Here is a 19,566-nt window from a genome sequence, read left to right as displayed (position 1 = left end):
GAACCGCTAGGGATTATTGGCATCGGTTCGCCGAACTGATAGTAATTACCCCTCCTTGGCCTCACTCAAACCGGCCGCTCACCGCTCACCTCTTCCGGCCACTTGATATTCCACAGAATTCAACGTTAAATGCAGCAGGGAGAATGCTAACTTTTCTCCCTCCATTCAGAACGGAGCTGCTGCAGCCTGTCCCTTTTAAGGTAATCCATAGGAAGGAGGGGGACAGTGGGGGGAGCAGCTGGAATGGAGCCGTTTTTGTGAAAGGCAGGAAAATGGGGAAGGGGATTTTCCTGCCTGTCAACCATTCTTCAATGTCAGCACAAACCGAAGGATGGTAGGCAGGAATATTCCCCTCCCCGCTTTCCTGCCATTCGCGACAAGGAGTGGCTGGGAGGGGAGGGGCCGGTGAGGATCCCCCCCCCATGAGAGTGAGGTCGAGTTGACCACACCCACCCAGTCACATGACCTCCCCCAACAAACCGGTAGGGGAAATTTTTTAATTTCACCCCTGGTTGGGTTGCAAAGGCAACAACAACAACAACAAAAGGACTTTATAGCCGTGGAATCGGCCGCGACGGACGGTGGCATCTTTCTCTTCCTTTTTCCCGGGGGCAGGATGGACGTCAACACCCAGCGAGAGGTGGCGGCGCTGCAGATCTGCGAAACCCACCCGAACATCGTCAAGCTTCACGACGTGCATCACGACCAGGTGAGTGAGGGTCCTCGTTTCGGAGAGCCTCTCGCGAAATCTAAGCCGGTTACGGATGAAGGGGTTGGAGCCTGAGATTTGGAGAGACCCGAATTCAAGTCTAACCTCCGGCATGGAAGGTTTTTATGGGCACTTAGGGGCTGGCCTCTTGGTCTAGGACACGGGTGATCAAACTCGCCGTGTCACGTGGACGTCACGTGGACGTATCATGAGGTTTCTTGCCTTCAGGGAGCTGGGGTCGGCGTGGCCTGCAAGTGACACATCCAGCCCACAGGCCACCCAGTTTGATACTCCTGATGTAGGACTTACCCTACCTCACAGGGTTGTCGTTGGTGTGTGTGTGTGAAAACTAAGGAGAGACATTAATATACGGCTCGTCACAATTTATCAGATTTACAGGGGTACCTGCTATTCAGCAGGTTCTACAGAACCGGTAGTGGAAATTTTGAGTAGTTCGGAGAACAGGCAAATACCATCTCTGGCTGGCCCCCGAGTTGGGTGGGAATGGGGATTTTTGCAATATCCTTCCCCCAGGAGTGGGATGGGAATGGGGATTTTGCAGTACCCTTCCCCCAGGAGTCGGGAGGGAATGGGGATTTTGCAGTATCCTTCCCCTGCCACGCCCACCAAGCCACACCACGCCCATAGAACCGGTAGTAAAAAAATTTGAATTCCACTACCTCGACACTCGTTGATCGATTCTGGGAGGCGCGATGAGTACCAAAAAACAATGAGTAACCTGTCATGTCTCTCTTGGACGGCTCCCCAGATTCTTCCTCAGGGGTCAGCCCAAGGCAGGATGAAATTCATTGTGTGTGTGAGGGAGTGGACCAAACAAATCGTTCCCGTAAGGAATGATAGAGTGAGTCACAAGGCTTCGACAAGTTCTAACTTGCGCGTCGGGTAGTAAACCAACGACGAGTACCGGGACAAAACTGTCCGTGTCTTAAATGCGCCGAGTAGCCAGTTCGATGAGTTTCAAAGCCGCTGAGTACCAATGTCCCTTTCTGTCCTTCTTTGTCCGTAGTATCACACATACCTGGTGATGGAATTGCTGAGGGGCGGGGAACTCCTGGACCGCATCAAGAAGAAGCAACACTTCAGCGAGTCGGAAGCCAGCCAGATCATGCGTAGCTTGGTTTCCGCCGTCAGCTTCATGCACGACTCGGGAGTGGTGCATCGGGACCTCAAGCCCGAGGTATGCTAGGAAAAGGGGAGGGCAGGTTCCCAGGGAAGCTGCTTGGAGAAAGAGCCCAAAATTGCATTCTATAAATTTCTGTTTTCAACCCGACACACATTATTATTATTTTTGCTTTAAAATTGATTTTAGAATAGAATAGAATAGAATAGAATTCTTTATTGGCCAAGTGTGATTGGACACACAAGGAATTTGTCTTCGGTGCATACGCTCTCAGTGTACATAAAAGAAAAGATATGTTCATCAAGAATCATAAGGTACAACCCTTAATGATAGTCATAGGGTACAAATAAGCAATCAGGAAACAATATCAATATATATCATAAGGATTGCCAGCAACAAAGTTACAGTCATACAGTCATAAGTGGGAGGAGACGGGTGATGGGAACAATGAGAAGATTAATAGTAGTGCAGATTTAGTAAATAGTTTGACAGTGTTGAGGGAATTATTTGTTTAGCAGAGTGATGGCCTTCCAGAAAAAACTGTTCTTGTGTCTAGTTGTTCTGGTGTGCAGTGCTCTATAGTGTCATTTTGAGGGTAGGAGTTGAAGCAATTTATGTCCAGGATGTGAGGGGTCTGTAGATATTTTCACAGCCCTCTTTTTGACTCCTGCAGTATACAGGTCCTCCATGGAAGGCAGGTTGGTAGCCATGGTTTTGTTCTGCAGTTCTCATGATCCTCTGAAGTCTGTGTCCGCCTTGTTGGGTTGCAGAACCGAACCAGTCAGTTACAGAGATGCAGATGACAGACTCAATCATTCCTCTGGAGAACCATATCAGCAGCTCCTTGGGCAGTTTGAGCTTCCTGAGTTGGCGCAGAAAGAACGTTCTAGTTGTTGAATCCAGCTTCCCCACTTACTTTGCTTGCCGGAAGGTCGCAAAAGGCGATCGCCTGACCTCGGGGGGTGGAGACGCAACCGTCGTAAATGCGAGCCAGTTGCCAAGCCTCTGAATATAAACCATGTGACCCTAGGGATACTGCAACGGTCATAAGTGTGAAAAACGGGCCTAGGTCCACTTTTTTTCAGGTGCTGCCGCCACTCCGAACGGCCGCTAAGCGAACTGCCGTAACGCTTTTGTGACTTTGCTCCTAGAACATTCTCTACGCAGACGAGTCGGAGGGCGCCCCCGTGAAGGTGATCGACTTCGGCTTCGCCCGCCTCTGCCCTCAGAACTCGCAGCCCATGCAGACCCCCTGCTTCACCCTCCAGTACGCGGCCCCCGAACTCTTGCAGGATGGAGGCTACGATGAATCTTGCGACCTCTGGAGCCTGGGGGTCATCTTGGTAGGTTTTGAACTCGTCAAGAGGGGGCGGGGGCAGCCATTCAAGCGAAGTCGTGGGACTAAGTCTGCGTGCGGTATGTATAGGTGTAAGTGAGGGGTCCTTGGTATTCTCTGAGCCTTTTCCTTGCAGACGCTTCATGACCCAACTAGGTAACATCATCAGTGGTAGAAGGGAATGGGGATTGTGGAGGGGAGGAGAAGAGGAGGAGGAGGAGGAGGAGGAGGAGGAAGGGAGGAGAGGGGGAGGAGGAAGAGGAGTCAGGGAGGAAAAGGAAGAGGAGGAGGACTATGGGATCCTTAGTGCTCTCTGAGCTTTTTTGCAGACGTTTCAGTAACCTAACTAGGTAACATCATCAGTGGTAGAAGGGAATGGGGATTGTGGAGAGGAGGAGGAGGAGGAGGAGGAAGGAAGGGAGGAGGAGGGGGAGGAGAAGGAAGACGAGAACGACTGTGGGGTCCTTGGTGCTCTCTTTTTCCTTGCAGACGATTCATGACCCAACTAGGTAACATCATTAGTGGTAGAAGGGAATGGGGATTGTGGAGAGGAGGAGGAGGAGGAGGAGGAGGAGGACTGTGGTGTCCTTGATACTCTCTGAGCTTGTTTTCTTACCGACGTTTCATTACCCTAACCAGATAACATCATCACTAGCTCGCCCTGATGATGTTACCTAGTTGGGTCACGAAAAGTCTGCAGAAAAACCCAAACCAGCTCAAGAGAGCCCCAGGGGCCTACTCATTTCAACCCTGAGCTACAAATACTCCCGTTTATTGATAAGAGAGGTATAAAGCAGTGATGGCGGCTTTTGGGCAACCCAGAAGTATTGGCGTTCAAGACCCGTCGTTCTCCCCAGGCAGCAAGACCACACGCCATGTTGGTCTGGGAAAGGAGGGGAGAGAATCATGGGAATTGGAAGTCCGGCTGTGTTTTGGATGGCTCCTGGCTTATCTCTCGTTGGCGGTTTTTGTGTGCGCGGCATTTCGCTCTGCGGTTGTACGTCTCGTTTGATTTCCTGGTTAAGATTCAGAAACTGCTTGTAACTATAGATACAGATGTGTGATTTGGGGGGGGGATAAAAGGGGAGTAAGAACAAAGATTCTAATAATTGCGTATCAAGAATCTCCAGAGAGTTAAGATTCGTCGTGCTGTCGGGAGAACTGGAGGCGGGGTGACATGATGCCTGCTGCAAATTTGGGAGTCAGTTAGACGACGAGTCCGTTGGATTTTGTAATTAATGGGAGAGAAATATTTATGGGGTTGAACTGTGGGGCGCTCGGTGCTCTCTGAGCTTGGTGGGGGTTTTTGGTTTTTTTTGGCAGATGTTTCATGACCCAACTAGGTAACATCATCAGTAATTAAAAGATCACGAGAGCCAACCCCAGCTCCTTTCTAGCATTGATGAGATTACCTAGTTGGGTCATGAAATGTCTGCAGAAAGCCAACTGTGCTCAGGGAGCGAAGGCGACCACCCTGGGGTCTTCCTTCTCCTTCGCTCTGCAAACCCCCCCTCTCTTCTAGCCTTGATGGTGTTACCTAGTCGGGTCATGAAACGCCTGCAAGAAAACAACCAAGCTCAGAGAGCACCAAGGACCCCACAGTCTTCCTCTTTTTCCTCCTCCCCCTCCATCGTTTTCCTTTTCTACAATCCCCATTCCCTTCTAGCACTGATAATGTTACCTAGCTGGGTCATGAAACATCTGCAAGGAAATAACCAAGCTCAGAGAGCACCAAATCCCCCCACAATTCTCCTCCTCCTCCTTCCCCCTTCTAGCACTGATGATGTTACCTAGTTGGGTCATGAAACGTCTGCAAGGAAACAACCAAGCCCAGATTTTGTAACTGTTTGGGGGCATTGAGGGGAACCAGGGGTTCAGGACAGTCAATGGGCTGAAGGCACCATTCAGCCAAAGCAGGAATCCTCCCCATTTAATCACCTCGGTGGGCATTCCTTTTACCACGACCCTTCAAGGTAGGACAGGCTGCAAGTTACACAGGCGTTGCTGTGTCCCCTTCGGCTCACTTGTCTTCTCCTCCTTCCAGTACACCATGCTGTCTGGCCAAGTCCCCTTCCACAGTAGCCAGGAAGGGAGCGCGGCCAGCCACGCCGCCGACATCATGCACAAAATCAAGGAAGGGCAGTTCTCCCTGGAGAGCGAAGCTTGGAAGAACGTGTCGGAAGAGGCCAAGGAGCTGGTTCGAGGTGATGGGGATGGACAGCCGGATGTGGGAATGGGGAGACCTCCCAGGGGAGAGCAACGTGTTTTCATCGCGGGGGTCCTATGTTCGCACAACACGCTTAAATCGGGTTGGGGTCAATCAGGTGATGGCATTGGCCTCACGCGCCTGTGCTAACCTAGGTTAAGGATGTGAAGCTTTAGCAATAGCAATAGCACTTTAGATTTATCTAGTGCTTCACGGTGCTTCGCAGCCCTCTCTTAAGCGGTTTACGGAGTCAACCTTGAGCTGGTCAGGATTGAACTGCTGGCAGCAAGCAGAGTTAAGCTGAAATGCTGTATTCTAACAGGGAGGGAGGGAGGGAGGGAGGAAGGAAGGAAGGGGAAGAAAGAAATGGGAACAGAAGGAAGGGAGGGAGGGAGGGAGAAAAGTCAGGAAGGAAGGAAGATGGGAAGAGGAAGAAAGAAATGGGAAGGAACGAAGGAAGGAGTGAGTGAGGAAGGAAGGAAAGAAGGAAGGAAGGAAGGAAGGGGAAGAAAGAAATGGGAAGGAACGAAGGAAGGAGTGAGTGAGGAAGGAAGGAAAGAAGGAAGGAAGGAAGGAAGGGGAAGAAAGAAATGGGACAGAAGGAAGGAAGGGAGGGAGAAAAATCAGGAAGGAAGGAAGATGGGAAGAGGAAGACAGAAATGGGAAGGAACGGAAGAAGTGAGTGAGGGAGAAAGGAAGGAAGGAAGGAAGGAAGGGGAAGAAAGAAATGGGAAGGAAGGAAGGAGCGAGTGAAGGAGGGAGGGAGGAAAGGAAGGAAGGAAGGGCAATAGCAACAGACTTATATACCGCTTCACAGAGCTTTACAGCTCTCTTAAGTGGTTTACAGTCAGTCTATTGTCCCCAACAATCTGGATCCTCATTTTAGCCACCTCGAAAGGATGGGAAGCTGAGTCAACCTGGAGCCCGGTGAGATTTGAACTGCCAAATTGCAGGCAGCCGGCAGTCAGCAGAAGCAGCCTGCAGTACCGCCCTCTAACCACTGGGCCACCATGGCCTTAGCTCGTGCTGTGCAAAACCAGCCTGTTTGGGCGTGCTTACAATTATATTGGGTGGGTTGAGATGTAGAAAAGAGGTTAGTTGGGTTCAGGCGTGTGGCGCAAAACCAGCCTGTCGGTTTCTGGAAAACCCCTCTATCACACGGCGAAGAAGGAAGGAGGAGGTTTCGCCAGCTGAGCTACTTCTGCATTGAAGCAGCGAAGTTTCCCCAACTTTCTTTTTTGGGCACAAGCCAGGCGGGTTTTCAACTTTACTACAGCGAATCCTCGACTCACGAACGTTCACGTAGCGACCATTTAGGAAGTTACGACGGCCCTGGAAAAAGGTTGTTAAGCGAATCTGGTTTCCCCATCGACTTGGCCGCAAAGGGGGAATCACGTGACCTCGGGATATGGCAACGGACGTTAAGTATGAGCCAAGCACCTGAATTTGGATCATGGGACCGGGGAGGGGGCTTCAAAAATTTTAGCAAGTTCTCTGCCCGGTTGCTGGGTGGGCGTGGCCATACTGGGCGTGGCCTAGTCAGCCTCCTGCACCACGGCGGGGGGGGGGGTTTGCCCTCCCCGGGCTCCGGAGGGTTTCCTCCTGCCTCCGGGAGGGCGAAAAGGGCCTTCCCAGGCTCTGGGGGCCCGTTTCCGGCCTTCCCGAACTTCCAGTAGGCCCGTTTTTCGCCCTCCCTGAGCCTCCAAAAGGGGCCACGTGGGAACTCCTGGGAGGGGAGGGGAGGGGTGGGCAGGGCGGGATTTGGGGGTTCTCCAAACTGCACAGAATCTTTGCTAGAGGTTCTGCCGAACCCCCAGCAGCCCCACCCTGGGAGGGAGGCTGCAAGGGTCACAAGTGTGAAAACCGACCGTAGCTCAACATTTTTCAGGGCCGTTGTCACTTCAAACCGTCGCTAAGTGAACATTCGTAAGTCAAGGATCACCTGTAGTAAAAATGGGGGGGGGGAGAGAAAAAGACGGCGGTTTGTTTGCTGAGAGGGTGGTTTCTGTGGCTTAAATCTCACCTGCCCTTCTTTGTTCCAGGCCTTTTGACGGTGGACCCTGCCAAGCGGTTGAAAATGTCCAACCTACGCTACAGTGAGTGGCTCCAAGATGGCAGCGCCCTCTCGTCCACTCCGCTCATGACGCCGGACATCCTCGAGAGCTCCGGGCCGGCCGTGCGAACGGGCGTCAACGTGACGTTTATGGTGAGAGTCACCAGTTTTGAGGCTGGGGGGTTTATTTTATTTTCGAGGGCACGGATGGGATGGGAGGAGGGGTGGTTGTATGGGAGAAAGGCCCCGAGCGCCATCTAAAAACTTATCAGCTCCCCGCACCCAAAAGAAGCAATCGCTGGATTGGAAACAACTGTGATTGCTTCGCCTTTGGAAGAGGCAAATATGCAAAAATTATTGGCTGCGTCTTAAAACTGGCTTAGCAGAATAACAGAGTTGGAAGGGACCTCGAAGGTCTTCTAGTCCAACCCCCTGCTCAGGCAGGAAACCCCACACCACTTCAGTCAAATGGTTGTCCAATCGCTTCTTAAAAACCTCCAGTGTTGGAGCATTCACAACTTTTGGAGGCAAGTTGTTAATTGTTGATTAATCGTTCTGACTGTCAGGAAACTTCCCCTTAGTTCTAAGTTGCTTCTCTCCTTGATTAATTAATTGTATTAATGAAATTGTAAAGCATCTGATTTAATGGGTTCCATTTTTGGTTGCTCTGGACTGGACGTACAATCTTTTTTTTTAAAAACCGAATAGCAGAGTTGGAAGGACCTTTTAGTTGCGACCCAAACGTAGAGGATAATCCTCGATTCGTGACCAAAATTTCTGTTGCTAAGTAAGACAGTTGTTGAGTCCCACCCCCCCACAACAAGCTGAGCTTGTCGATCAAAAGATTGGCAGTTCAGTGGTTCGAATCCCTAGTGCCGCGTCATGGGATGAGCTCCCGTGACTTGTCCCAGCTTCTGGGACAACCTAGCAGTTCGAAAGCAGTTAAAAAATGCAAGTAGAAAAACAGGGACCACCTTTGGTGGGAAGGTAACAGCGTTCCCTGCGCCTTTGGCTTTGAGTCATGCCGCCCACATGACCACGGAGACGTCTTCGGACAGCGCTGGCTCTTCGGCTTCGAAACAGAGATGAGCAACGCCCACCTAGAGTCGGGAATGACTAGCGAGGGGAACCTTTACCTTTAATGTGAATATATATATATATATAAATAGAAGGAAATCCTTCTTTTGATATATATATAAAAATTTAAATCACATTTTTTCTCTCTCTGTCATCTAGGCCTTCAACAAGGGGAAACGCGAAGGGTTTTTCCTGAAAAGCGTGGAAAACGCCCCTCTGGCCAAACGGCGCAAACTCAAGATGTCCAGCACCGGTGCTGAGGGTCGCCGAAGCAGCAGCAGCTCCTCCTCTTCCTCGTCTTCGGGCTCCTCCTCCCGTCCCCCCAAAGCCAAGATCCCCACCATTCGCCACGACCCCCCCTCGTAGCAGCCGGGGAGAAGGGGGGGGGGCGAGCACTGAAACGCTGGATGGGAAAAAGGGGGTATTTATTGTCTTATGTTGCTGTCCGGGGAGCGTCGGGGAAACCCCAGCTTCCGCTCCCCGATCCCCATTTCCAGTCCACCCACCCGCCATGATGTGATACCTTCATTCAGAATGGGGAGGGGAGGAGGGGGGGCGTTTGGCAGTTCAAAGCGACCGTTCTCTGTCGGAAAAAGGCAGAGAAATAATCCAGGGGTTGTTAGGCAGAGATTTGGGGTGCTGATCCCGGGGGTGTGTGTGCTCTTGGAAGGTTTGGCCCAGCCCCATTTCGATGGCTGGAATTTCCAAGCCCAAACCTCCATCTTGATTCCACAAGGAAGATTTTGCTACTCCGAGCGTTTTAATGTGGGGAGCATTGTTATTTTATTTCCTACCCGGTCTGGCGCTTTTCTGCATGCAAGGGGGCTGGCTCGGACCCCATTTCCCCAGCCATTGAATTAAGAATGAATTAAGGCGGTTTGCAGATACAGGCTGCTGTTTTCCAAACGTACCAGCAGAGGGCAGCGGTCCTCTCGGCACCCTCCCCTACCGCCCCCCTGGTGGTGAGCTGCGTTTTTGCAATCTAAACCTGAGGTTATTTTAAGAGATAATAGGGTTGTTTTTATTAAGGACGGGTAGCATTTAATTTTTTTTTTTTTTGGATAAACTATTAATAGGAAGGGATTTGCTCCTTCTGAGGCCAAAAACTGCATTCTGGAGAAGGAAGGAAGGAAGGAAAATATTTCCTCCTCCTTAACAGGTAGTCCCCGATTTACAACAGTTTCATTCAGTGACCGCTCGGCGTTACGGTGGCACCGATGAAAGGCCATTTATGAACATTTTTCACACTTGTGTGATCGTTGCGGCATCCCCATCGTCAAACACGGCGATGATTCAGGACGCTTGGCAGCCGAGTCATACTTATGACGGTTGTAGTGTCCCCGGGGTCACGTTTTACGACCTTCTGATCAAGTCCACGGGAAAAGCCGGATTCACTTAACAACCACATTTGTCACTTAAGAACAGCAGCGACACCAACCGTGGCAAGAAAGGCCGTCAAATGGAAACGTCTTGCTTAGCAACAGAAATGTGGGGCTCAATTTTGGCCATAAATCGAGGACTACCTGTATTTTTTTGTGGGGGGGGGGAAGGAATCACCGTACACTCCCGTGTCTGACGCAGAACTTTTAACGGCAAAGCTTAGCGCCAAGGTACGTTTGGGCTCAAACGTAACCCTAATAAATAGTTGGAATGGGTTAGTTTGCGTGTCACACTAAGACAAGAACCAACCAGGTTAAATGATAGGTTGGCACATAAGGCTCGCATCTGGGGCGACGGCTTCTTGCTGGGTGACTCCTGAACCTCAACCGTTTGTATAAAAACCACAGGAGTAAGATATGATGTTTTTTTTAAACAGGTAAAACGCTAAAGCTCATTCTGATGGGGATGCTAGGTTTTAAGGGATATACAGGCGGTCCTGGACTTACAACCGTTCTCTTAGTGACCGGAGTTTTATAACGCCCCTGGAAAAAAAAAAGCGACTTATGACTTAGTTCTCGCGCTCATGACTTTCTTTAGCACCTCTACGGTCACAAAATGTTCAAAGTTTGGGCATCTTGTCTATTGACGACGGGTGCAGTGTCTCGGGAACGCAAAAACTTCCATTCGCGACGTTCCCAGCCGGCTCCCGCCCTAAGGGTGGGAAGCCCGATTCGCTTAATGACGCGATTCGTTTTAACAACCGCGACGAATCGCCGAAGAACCGCGGCAACAAAAAACAAAAGATTTCGTTCCGCGGTGGAAACTCCAGCCCTAACTGTGGTTGTAAGGCGAGGACTAACCTGTGTGTATGTATATATGTATAAGAGAAACCAAAAAAACCAACCAACCAACCCCAGAATAAGATGCATCGATCTGTTTCTGGGTCCTGGAGAAAGAAGCCAAATAGGAAATGTATAGGAAAATGTATATTTTATTTTCTCTGCGGGGGGAGAACGAGAGGCTTTTAAATGGCAGCCCCCTCCCCACTTTAAATCATAGAATTATAGAGTTGAATCTTGAGAGATTCTGCATCTCTTGAGTTTATGGGATGTGGGAGATGTCCCAGGTCAGATCTATTTTTTGGGGGGGTGAATCTGATAAGCTCAGGCAGTTTGGGGATGGGGAGGGCGAAAGGGAGAGAGTATATTTTTAAGAAAGCAATTTCCTGTCTGTCTGTTTAAATATATATATATTGAAGGCAAGCATGGGAGTGAATGTTTGTGCAAGGCAGCGTCTTTCACAGTTAAGAATTGTGTGTGTGTGCGAGAGAGCGGACAGAAGCTCGATTTTTGTCCCAGTTCAGTAGGAGATTAAAAAAACACACCATTTCAACAACGTTGAAATATAGAAACAGGAGGGGGGAAAAAGAGCATCACGTCAATTAAGAAGAATTCTATCCACCAGCTTGCTTACAGAGATTAGATTTTTATTTAAACCCTTATTTATAGGAAGAAACATAAAAAAAAACCCATTACTTCTTTAATTTAATGAAATCAAAGATGTTGAATTCTTAAAGAGGTGGATTTATTATCAGCATTTAAAAGTTGTACTCAATACAAGAGGGGCTTCTCTTTAAGCCCCTCGCCAATTTTTCTACAGCAGTATTAATCGCAAAGCCCTCTCTGTGAGCACGCGCACCGTCTCCAGCTGTTCTTCACCAGTGCCAGAGTGCCGAAAACGCCCCCCCCAAAACACCCTGAAAACAGTCAGAAACCAGACCGTTTTTCAGGCTGTTTTGGGGTCTTTTTCCGGGCCGTTTTCAGGCAGTTTTGGGGGGCATTTTCAGGCAGTTTTGGGCTGTTTCGTGGGCTGTTTTCAGGCAGTTTTTGGGGCGGTTTTCAAATGAAAACAGCGGAAAAACGACCTGAAAACTGGCGCAAAAATGGCCTGAAAACAGCCCAAAAATGGCCTGAAAATGGCCAAAAAACTTGCCAAAAAACAGGCATGCGCATGCCAGCCAGCTGGTCTTAGAGCTTCCGGTGCGAATTTTTGTAGAGAATAGAGAATTTTTATTCTCTATAAACGTGGGTATGTCTTGGTGTCTCGAAGAGAAACTTATTGCACAGATTTTTGGAAAACTTAAGATACGTTTTGAGGACTGTGTATTTTATGCAGGAAAAATAAAATAAAATATGGGGCTTTTTAGGAAAGTCAGGAGTGTAAGTTGCTGAATTTCTGGCTGGGAATTTGACAAAATGATTATTATTATTATTATTTTAAGAACGGGTGGTAGCACGTTTAAGGAATATTTTGATCGGGAATGACCGAAGCTGTAAATTGGGGGTTGTAAAGGGGTATGAATGAGAGAGAGTGGGGTTTTTTCCCCAGTCTTGAATCGGAGAGACAAAAGAAAAAATTTATAATTGCACAAAAACAGCATTAAGACAAAAGGGCCTGAGAAAAGGAAGGAGAATGGGGGGTGGGGACAGGCACTTTAAAGGGAAGTGTAATTAGCAACGCATTGCGATTTGGGGAACGAAGCAGGAAATGGCGAAAATATAAGCATGGGAAAAATAAGAACGGGTTCAGTATCCCCCCCACCCTCCCGTAGACCGCCAGTTTAATCGACATTAAATGGGAAGATTATTGCTACTTGAAGCATTTGGAGTTCCTTTAAATTAAGAACCTGCCACCGTTTAAAACTTGATTATTTTTATACTGTTAATGGGATAGCGATGGGGCACTTTAAAGAGAAAAACTTCAGCCTTGGTAAAATTTATGTTTCTGCGGAGGACGAGAAAGTACCGCTGCAGATCGCTACAAATTTGGTGTTTCTCAGCCTTGGTGGATTTTAAGGCGGGGTGGACTTCGATTCCCAGAATTCCCCAGGATTCTTGTTGGATGATTATTATTATTATTGCCTGGGGATTCTGGGAGTTGAAGCCTAACCAGTTGTCAAGCTAGCAAGGGGGAGAAATGTGTAGGCCAGTGATCTTAATCTCTTTCCCCCCATGGACTCCCTTTAAATATCTTTTGTGGCCACGGGCTCCAAGATTTAAGATTTAAATCAGTCTATTTTTTCAAGTCCTTGTGGTCCTTGAAAACTACTGCTCTAGAACTTTTCTATTTCTGTCATGGGATGTGGCAGGTATCTTTCTTCAAAGGTGGAATTGGAAGTGCTTAATAAATTTATTTGTTCTGGTCTATGAAGGAGGAGGAAGCGAGCGGAACAATCGGGCAGGGAGTGGAAGGGCGCCATTCATTTTTCTCTCTGCACAAAAAAATAATAATAATTATAAACGCTTGGCTTCAACATCCGGGGAGATTTAGGAAGGAAGTCTTGAGCCCGGCTCCCCCTTAAGCCATCTTTAACCAGCATCGTGTGAACTGGACAGTATGCTACTTTTGCCCCATTTCTAAGCCTCTTTAAAATACAGGTTGTCCTCGACTTACCTGAGTTCATTTAGTGACCGAAGTTAGAACAGCCGTGAAAAAAGTTAATCGGTCACCCTTTTTCACACTTACGACGGTTGCATCCCCAATGATCGCGTGGTCAAAATTCAGACACTTTGGCAACTGGTTCAGACTTGCGACCATCGCTGTGTCCTAAGGTCACGCGATTCCCCGTTTTGCGACAAGCAACGTCCACGGGGAAGCCAGATTTCACTTAACAACCGGGTGGTTAACTTATCCACTACGGTGATTCCCTTAACCACGGTGGCAAGAAAGGTCGTAAAAATGGGGCAAAACTCGCTCATGTCTCACTCAGCGACCAAAATATTGGGCTCAGTCGTGGCCGTTAAGTCGAGTAATCCTCAACAGTTTGGCCAACTGCTTTCCTCCTTCCGTTTGTTTGCACTTGGTAGCTGTTTCCCGCAGGGAGCCAACTCTCCTCCTGCCATTGGGGGAAAGGGACATCCGTGTGCGCGCACGCATCTGTACATACGTGTGTATGTCTTAACTGCCATAGGCCCTCCGCTCTGTGCCAAGGAGGAGACGAGCGAGTGGAGGGTATCCTTTTAACATCCTTCTTTTGAGTAGCACAAGAGGCCGGGAGCTGCCCGTGAGGGGGGCAGGGGGGGGGGGCGTCCTGGCCCATGCAACCAAACCATGTGTATTTTTTATTTGAAAATAAAAATCGCCTCTGAAGCCAAATCGCTTGTTCTCGGATTCCTTTCGGGCAATTTTTGTCTGCGGAAAAGGTTTCATTCCAAAGACTGAAACGCATTGGCCGGGTTTAGCCCGATGGAACAAAATTCGGAAATATTCGGCTCTGTGGTTTTTATGTGGTGCTGTCTGAGCTTGGCTGGTTTTGTTTTTTTGTTTTTGCAGGTGTTTCATGACCCAACTAGGGAACATCATCAGTGTAGAAAGGAGGGGAGTTTGCAGAGAGGACAACGACTATGAGGTGCTTGGTGTTCTCTGAGCTTGGGTTGTTGTTTTTTTGCAGATGTTTCATTACCCAACTGGGTAACATCATCAGGACTAGAAGGAAGTAGGGGATTGCTCTCGTTTTATAGGCGTTCGTGCAGCTGTTCCTTGGTAGTGTTCCGGAATGCACATTTCTCCCAATTGTGTGCTTTTCAAAGCCTTTGACATTCATGTGTGGTACCAATAGAAGAGAATGTATGGAACCAGGGATGTACTGTTCCCCAAGCATCTGGATCCACTGGGAACAGGCAGCAAACAGGTTTTCATACAGATCATATTTATTTGGGTATCGTCTGGACTTACAACTATGATGAGTCAAGGTGAGGTTCATCCTTATTTCACAATCTGTCCCATTTCCTAGTGTAAAAGGACGGTAGATCTATCCCCCTGTTCAGAAAGCATGTTTCTCTCCTCCATGGTAATTCGTAATGGTTGGGGCTTTGTTCTACACCCAGGCAGAGCCTCAGTGGCCAATCAGACACACAGATGGGGGTCACGTGTCATGGACTACATTTCCCACAATGCAATATCTTAAGGAGACTGCTCTTAATTCTTAAAGTAACCTATTTAGTACCTGAACAGCACGAGGGGTGAAATGCTACTGGTTCAGACTGTTTCTCCCAAACTGGTAGTAACCAATGCTATTGGTTTGCCAGAACCGGTAGTAAAACAATGCTAAAAAGAATCTGCTACACTCTTGCATGATAAAAATGGAAGCTTTGATGGAAGGGGCCATTCAGAACACGGATTTCTCAGCTACTGCAAAATACAACCCTTACCCCAAACCCCCGAAAAGCAGCACGGCTCCCGGACATGATGTTTACATAAGCAGATTGGCTCCATCGGATTTGAAACACAAAAGTTTATTTAAAAGAAGAACGGAGGAAAAAATAATAATAATAAAAAGAAACCTTTACATCAACTGGAATGGAACAGAAGCATTCCCTGAAGCTATGGAGAGGGTCTGGAGGGGGTGGGGTTGTGTGGAGAGGACGGTTATTGATTAGGTTAACAATTACAATATATCCAAGATATGCAGATAGTCCTAGGAAGACAACGGTCCGATGGCGGAAGTATGCAAGGAGGCTGCATACAACAACAGTCCATGAATGCAGGAGGGGGGGGGAGGGAGAGAAAACCGTGGGTTGCAAGGCAAGGGGTTGAACCAGGGGAAGAGGGGGCGGCCTCACCTTCCTACCCACCTCTTGGTCCAAAGGTGTCGCATAGTCCAGCCCATCGCTCTCCACAAGGGCTTCGAGGCACCGTCCCCGGCCACCACCGCTCCCACCCCGGGGGACAGGAGGAGGGCGGGCAAAGGGAGGGCAGAGCAGGGAACGGCCACAAACTGCTAAAAGCGTCAATGGGGCATGAGCTGTACACAGACAAAGACAGGTGGCGCTGGATAAGATCCCAGCGGGAAGCAGGCCATCTTTCCATCCTGAACGGGCGTGGGGAGAGGGGGGGCGGGCGAGCGAGGGGGAGGGCGAGAGGCAGCGGCTTGTCTTATTTGGCGGTCATCATCTGTACAAACTCTACGGAGCAAGGAGAGAGGACGGAGAAGGACGTCAGGGGTTTTCCGAGGAAGGGGCTGCCGAAAGGAAACTCCGCCCACCCACCCCTTAATGAATCTGTTTAGACGAGCGATTGTTCGGAGAACATATACCGTTAGATCGGTGTCTCTCAACAGTGGTGGGGTTCAACCGGTGTAGCAGCCGGTTCGCTGAGCGCGCGCTTTCAAACACACTCCGCGTATGCACAGTGCGTTTGAAAGCACCTCTATAACTTACCTTCTACTGCAGCCCCAGTGAGTAAAACAGCTGAGGCGCGGCAATCCGCTCTGCCGCGCCTATCAGCTGAGCTTCCAACAAAGGAAATATAGGTCGGTATAGCGCAGGGGCAGGCGGGCCCAGCTGATCGTCGGAGCCAACCGGTTCACTCTCAGCTGATTGTTGGAGGTACCAGTTTGCCTGAACCTGTGAACCGGCTGAATCCCACCCCTGTCCCTCAACCTTGGCCGCTTTGAGAAGGGTGGACTTCAACTCCCAGGATTCCCTGGCCACCACGACAGACAGGGTGTCCTCATTAGCAAAAGATGCAGATAAATGATTTTTTAAAAATGGCTCTGAAATTACTGTAGGTCCTTGTCTCGCAACCCTCGGCCACTTTGAAGAAGGGTGGACTTCAACTCCCAGGATTCCCTGGCCACCTTGACAGACAGGGTGTCCTCATTAGCAAAAGATGCCGATAAAGGTTAAAAATTGGCCCTGAAATTACCGTGTAGGGTCTGCATGGGCAGGGGGTTTGACTAGATGACCTACCAGGTCCCTTCCAACTCTGTTAATCTGTATCTGTAGGTCAGTGTCTCTGAACCATGGCCACTTTGAAGAAGGGTGGACTCCAACTCCCACAATTCCCCAGCCAGCCACCTTAAAAGCAGCCAAGGGGCATGCACCAAAATGGAAACAAAACTACAGATTGTAAAAGGGGGATCTGAACTTCCTTTTCCTTCACCCATTTCTAGTCCTCAGTGTTCTCAAGAGCGCCGCTTGCCCAGTGGGAGAAAAAAAATACTACTAAACCGTTTGCCTGGAATAAATGCCACCTGCACGAGACGGCGGGTTCTCCAGCCACTCACCTTCGACCCCCCAAGGGGGCCCGAGGGCCTTTGGCCCCTTACCTTCGTAATTGACTTGCCCGTCCCCGTCTATATCTGCTTCTCGGATCATTTCATCCACCTCCTCGTCCGTAAGCTTCTCGCCCAGGTTGGTCATCACGTGGCGCAGCTCGGCGGCGCTAATGTACCCATTGCCATCCTGGAGAGGGAAGGAAGGAGGGACAGATGAGGCACAGGTGAGCCTCGATTTATAACCGTTCGTTTAGTCTCTGTTCAAAGTCACAGCGGTACTGAAAAAAGTGACTTAGGACCGTTTCTCGCACTTAACGGCCGTTACAGGGCCTCTGTGGTCACATGGTCAAAATTCAGACCCTTGGCAACTGGCTCATATTTATGATGGTTGCGGTGTCCCCGGGAGGGTCATATGACCCCCTTTTGTGACCGTCTGACGAGCAAGTCAACAGAGAAGGCAGATTCACTTCACCACCAGGCGACTCACTTAATGAACACAATTCGCTTAACAACGGTGGCAAGAAAAGTCGTAAAAATGGGCAAAACCCGCTTAACAAATGTTTCAAGCAAGGTAAATTTGGGGCTCAATTGTGATTGTAACTCAAGGACTACCGAAGTGCCCCTCCCCCTCCCCCCCCAAATTAAGCAAACTCACCTTGTCAAAAACTCGGAAGGCTTCACGGATCTCTTCTTCACTGTCTGTGTCTTTCATTTTCCGGGCCATCATAGTGAGGAATTCTGGGAAATCAATTGTGCCATTGCCTGGGAAAAGGATCAGTCAGATCAACTGACTAAAAAAAATAAAATAAACATAGCTCCTTGCTACCCAATCACAAGAACGCGCACACACAATGCTAGATTCTCCACCAAATAAATTTAGAAACCCCCCACCCCAAGCTGAAACTCTGGAAAAATCAAGACACGAACTACTTTAGCCCCTTATCTTTCTAGACCTTGTGAACAATCATTTAAATATAAGCCAGTGGTGTAGTGCAACTGCCAAAAAAGCCAACACAGTCCTAGGCTGTGTTAATAGAGGGATAGAATCAAGATCATGTGAACGGTTAATACCACTTTATGATGCCTTGGTGAGACATTTGTAATATTGAATCCAGTTTTGGTTGCCACCGTGTACAAAAGATGTGGAGTGCAGAGAAGATCAACAAAGATGATTAGGGGACTGGAGGCTAAAACATATGAAGAACGGTTGCAGGAACTGGACATGACTAGTCTAGAGAAAAGAAGGACTAGGGGTGGCATGATAGCAGTCTTCCAATATTTGGCGGGTGCCACAAACAAGGGGGGGCGGGTGTCAACCTATTTTCCAAAGGACCCGAAGGCAGGACAAGAAACAATGGATGGAAACTAATGATGCAGAAAAGGAACCTAGGAGAAATTTCCTCACATGAGAACAATTAACCAATGGAACGGCTTGCCTCCAGACATTGATCCAACACTAGAGGTTTTCAAGAAGAGATTGGACAGCCATTTGTTTGAAATAATACAGGGTCTTCTGCTTGAGCAGGGGGCTGGACTAGAAGGCCTCCAAGGTCCCTTCCAACTCTGTTCTTCTGTTATTCTCACCAAACAGCCTCCCAACCACCATCCAGTTAAGGGCGCTGCTCACCATCCGCATCCACTTCGTTGATCATGTCCTGCAACTCTGCCTCGGTGGGGTTCTGGCCCAGGGAGCGCATCACGGTGCCCAGCTCCTTGGTGGTGATGGTACCATCGCCGTCTTTGTCGAAGAGGGAGAAGGCTTCCTTGAACTCTGAAAGGAAGGGGCAAGCGGGAGAGGTCAGGTCCAAATTCGCCCCCTCTATCCAAACTTTTAACAAACGAGATGGATAGATGATTGATAGTTAGTTAGTTAGTTAGATAGATGGATGGATAGATGATAGAAGATAGATGATATAGTAGATGATATATAGATGACAGAAGGTAGATGATAATAGATAAATATTGATAGATAGATGAGTAGATAGAAGATAGATAGTAGACAGATGATAGAAGATAGATGATAGAATAGAATAGAACTCTTTACTGGCCAAGTGTGATTGGACACACAAGGAATTTGGTGTGTATGCTCTCAGTGTACCATCCAATTTACCTGCAATCTGCTCCTCAGTCAGTTGGTCAGCCTACGAAAGTTAACAAGAAAAATGAAAGTCAAGACTCCCCTTCTAATCATGCCAGCTTCCTTTTTATAAGTGTATAGGTAGTCCTTGACTTATAACAGTCCGTGGAGTGACCATTCGAAGTTACAACAGCACTGAAAAAAGCAACACCAATTTACATTCGGATGCTTGGCGATGGATTCCAAGACAGCCCAGAGGCCATAAATGTGAGCCAGTTGCCAAGCATGTGAATTTTGATCACGTGACCACTGGGCCATCGCCCTTGTCATAAGCATGAAACACAGTCGTAAGTTACTTTTTGCAGGGCCATTTGTAATTTCGGTCACTAAACGAACTGTTGTAAGTCGAGAACTACCTGTCAATTGATAAGATTAATATATAAATATATTTGACATTCTTAATTTATAGCATTTTTTTTTTGCACAACTACCTCACACGTTTGCACCGTACGGTTATCTCTATATCTTAT

General features: G+C 48.6%; 2 protein-coding genes across 4 annotated transcripts in view; one reads left to right on the top strand and one right to left on the bottom strand.

The window, feature by feature from the left end:
• The window catches only part of RPS6KA4 (ribosomal protein S6 kinase A4), a 29,672-nt gene extending 15,611 nt beyond the window's left edge, over nt 1–14,061 (top strand). For both annotated transcript variants that reach the window (XM_058159869.1, XM_058159870.1), the window contains 6 exons: nt 616–709; nt 1,737–1,907; nt 3,002–3,193; nt 5,231–5,390; nt 7,435–7,598; nt 8,682–14,061. In XM_058159869.1, coding sequence (XP_058015852.1) covers nt 616–709; nt 1,737–1,907; nt 3,002–3,193; nt 5,231–5,390; nt 7,435–7,598; nt 8,682–8,888 — 988 coding nt within the window. In that variant the 3' untranslated portion in view covers nt 8,889–14,061. The remainder of the gene's footprint in view (nt 1–615; nt 710–1,736; nt 1,908–3,001; nt 3,194–5,230; nt 5,391–7,434; nt 7,599–8,681) is intronic.
• The window catches only part of LOC131186379 (calmodulin-1), a 71,568-nt gene that overhangs the window by 50,874 nt on the left and 1,128 nt on the right, over nt 1–19,566 (bottom strand). The window contains exons 2-6 of one of the 2 annotated variants that reach the window (XM_058159873.1): nt 19,070–19,100; nt 18,587–18,730; nt 17,615–17,721; nt 17,011–17,146; nt 15,181–15,865 (exon numbers count right to left, since the gene is read on the bottom strand). In XM_058159873.1, coding sequence (XP_058015856.1) covers nt 15,837–15,865; nt 17,011–17,146; nt 17,615–17,721; nt 18,587–18,730; nt 19,070–19,100 — 447 coding nt within the window. In that variant the 3' untranslated portion in view covers nt 15,181–15,836. Of the gene's footprint in view, nt 1–15,180; nt 15,866–17,010; nt 17,147–17,614; nt 17,722–18,586; nt 18,731–19,069; nt 19,101–19,566 lie in introns of those variants that run through there. The other variant, XM_058159871.1, reaches the window with a different exon arrangement.

This window comes from Ahaetulla prasina, chromosome 17 (genome assembly GCF_028640845.1).
Source record: "Ahaetulla prasina isolate Xishuangbanna chromosome 17, ASM2864084v1, whole genome shotgun sequence".
NCBI classification, from domain to species: domain Eukaryota; kingdom Metazoa; phylum Chordata; class Lepidosauria; order Squamata; family Colubridae; genus Ahaetulla; species Ahaetulla prasina.
The sequence above is the reverse complement of the archived record's forward strand: the minus strand, read 5'-3'. Positions and strand labels throughout refer to the sequence as shown.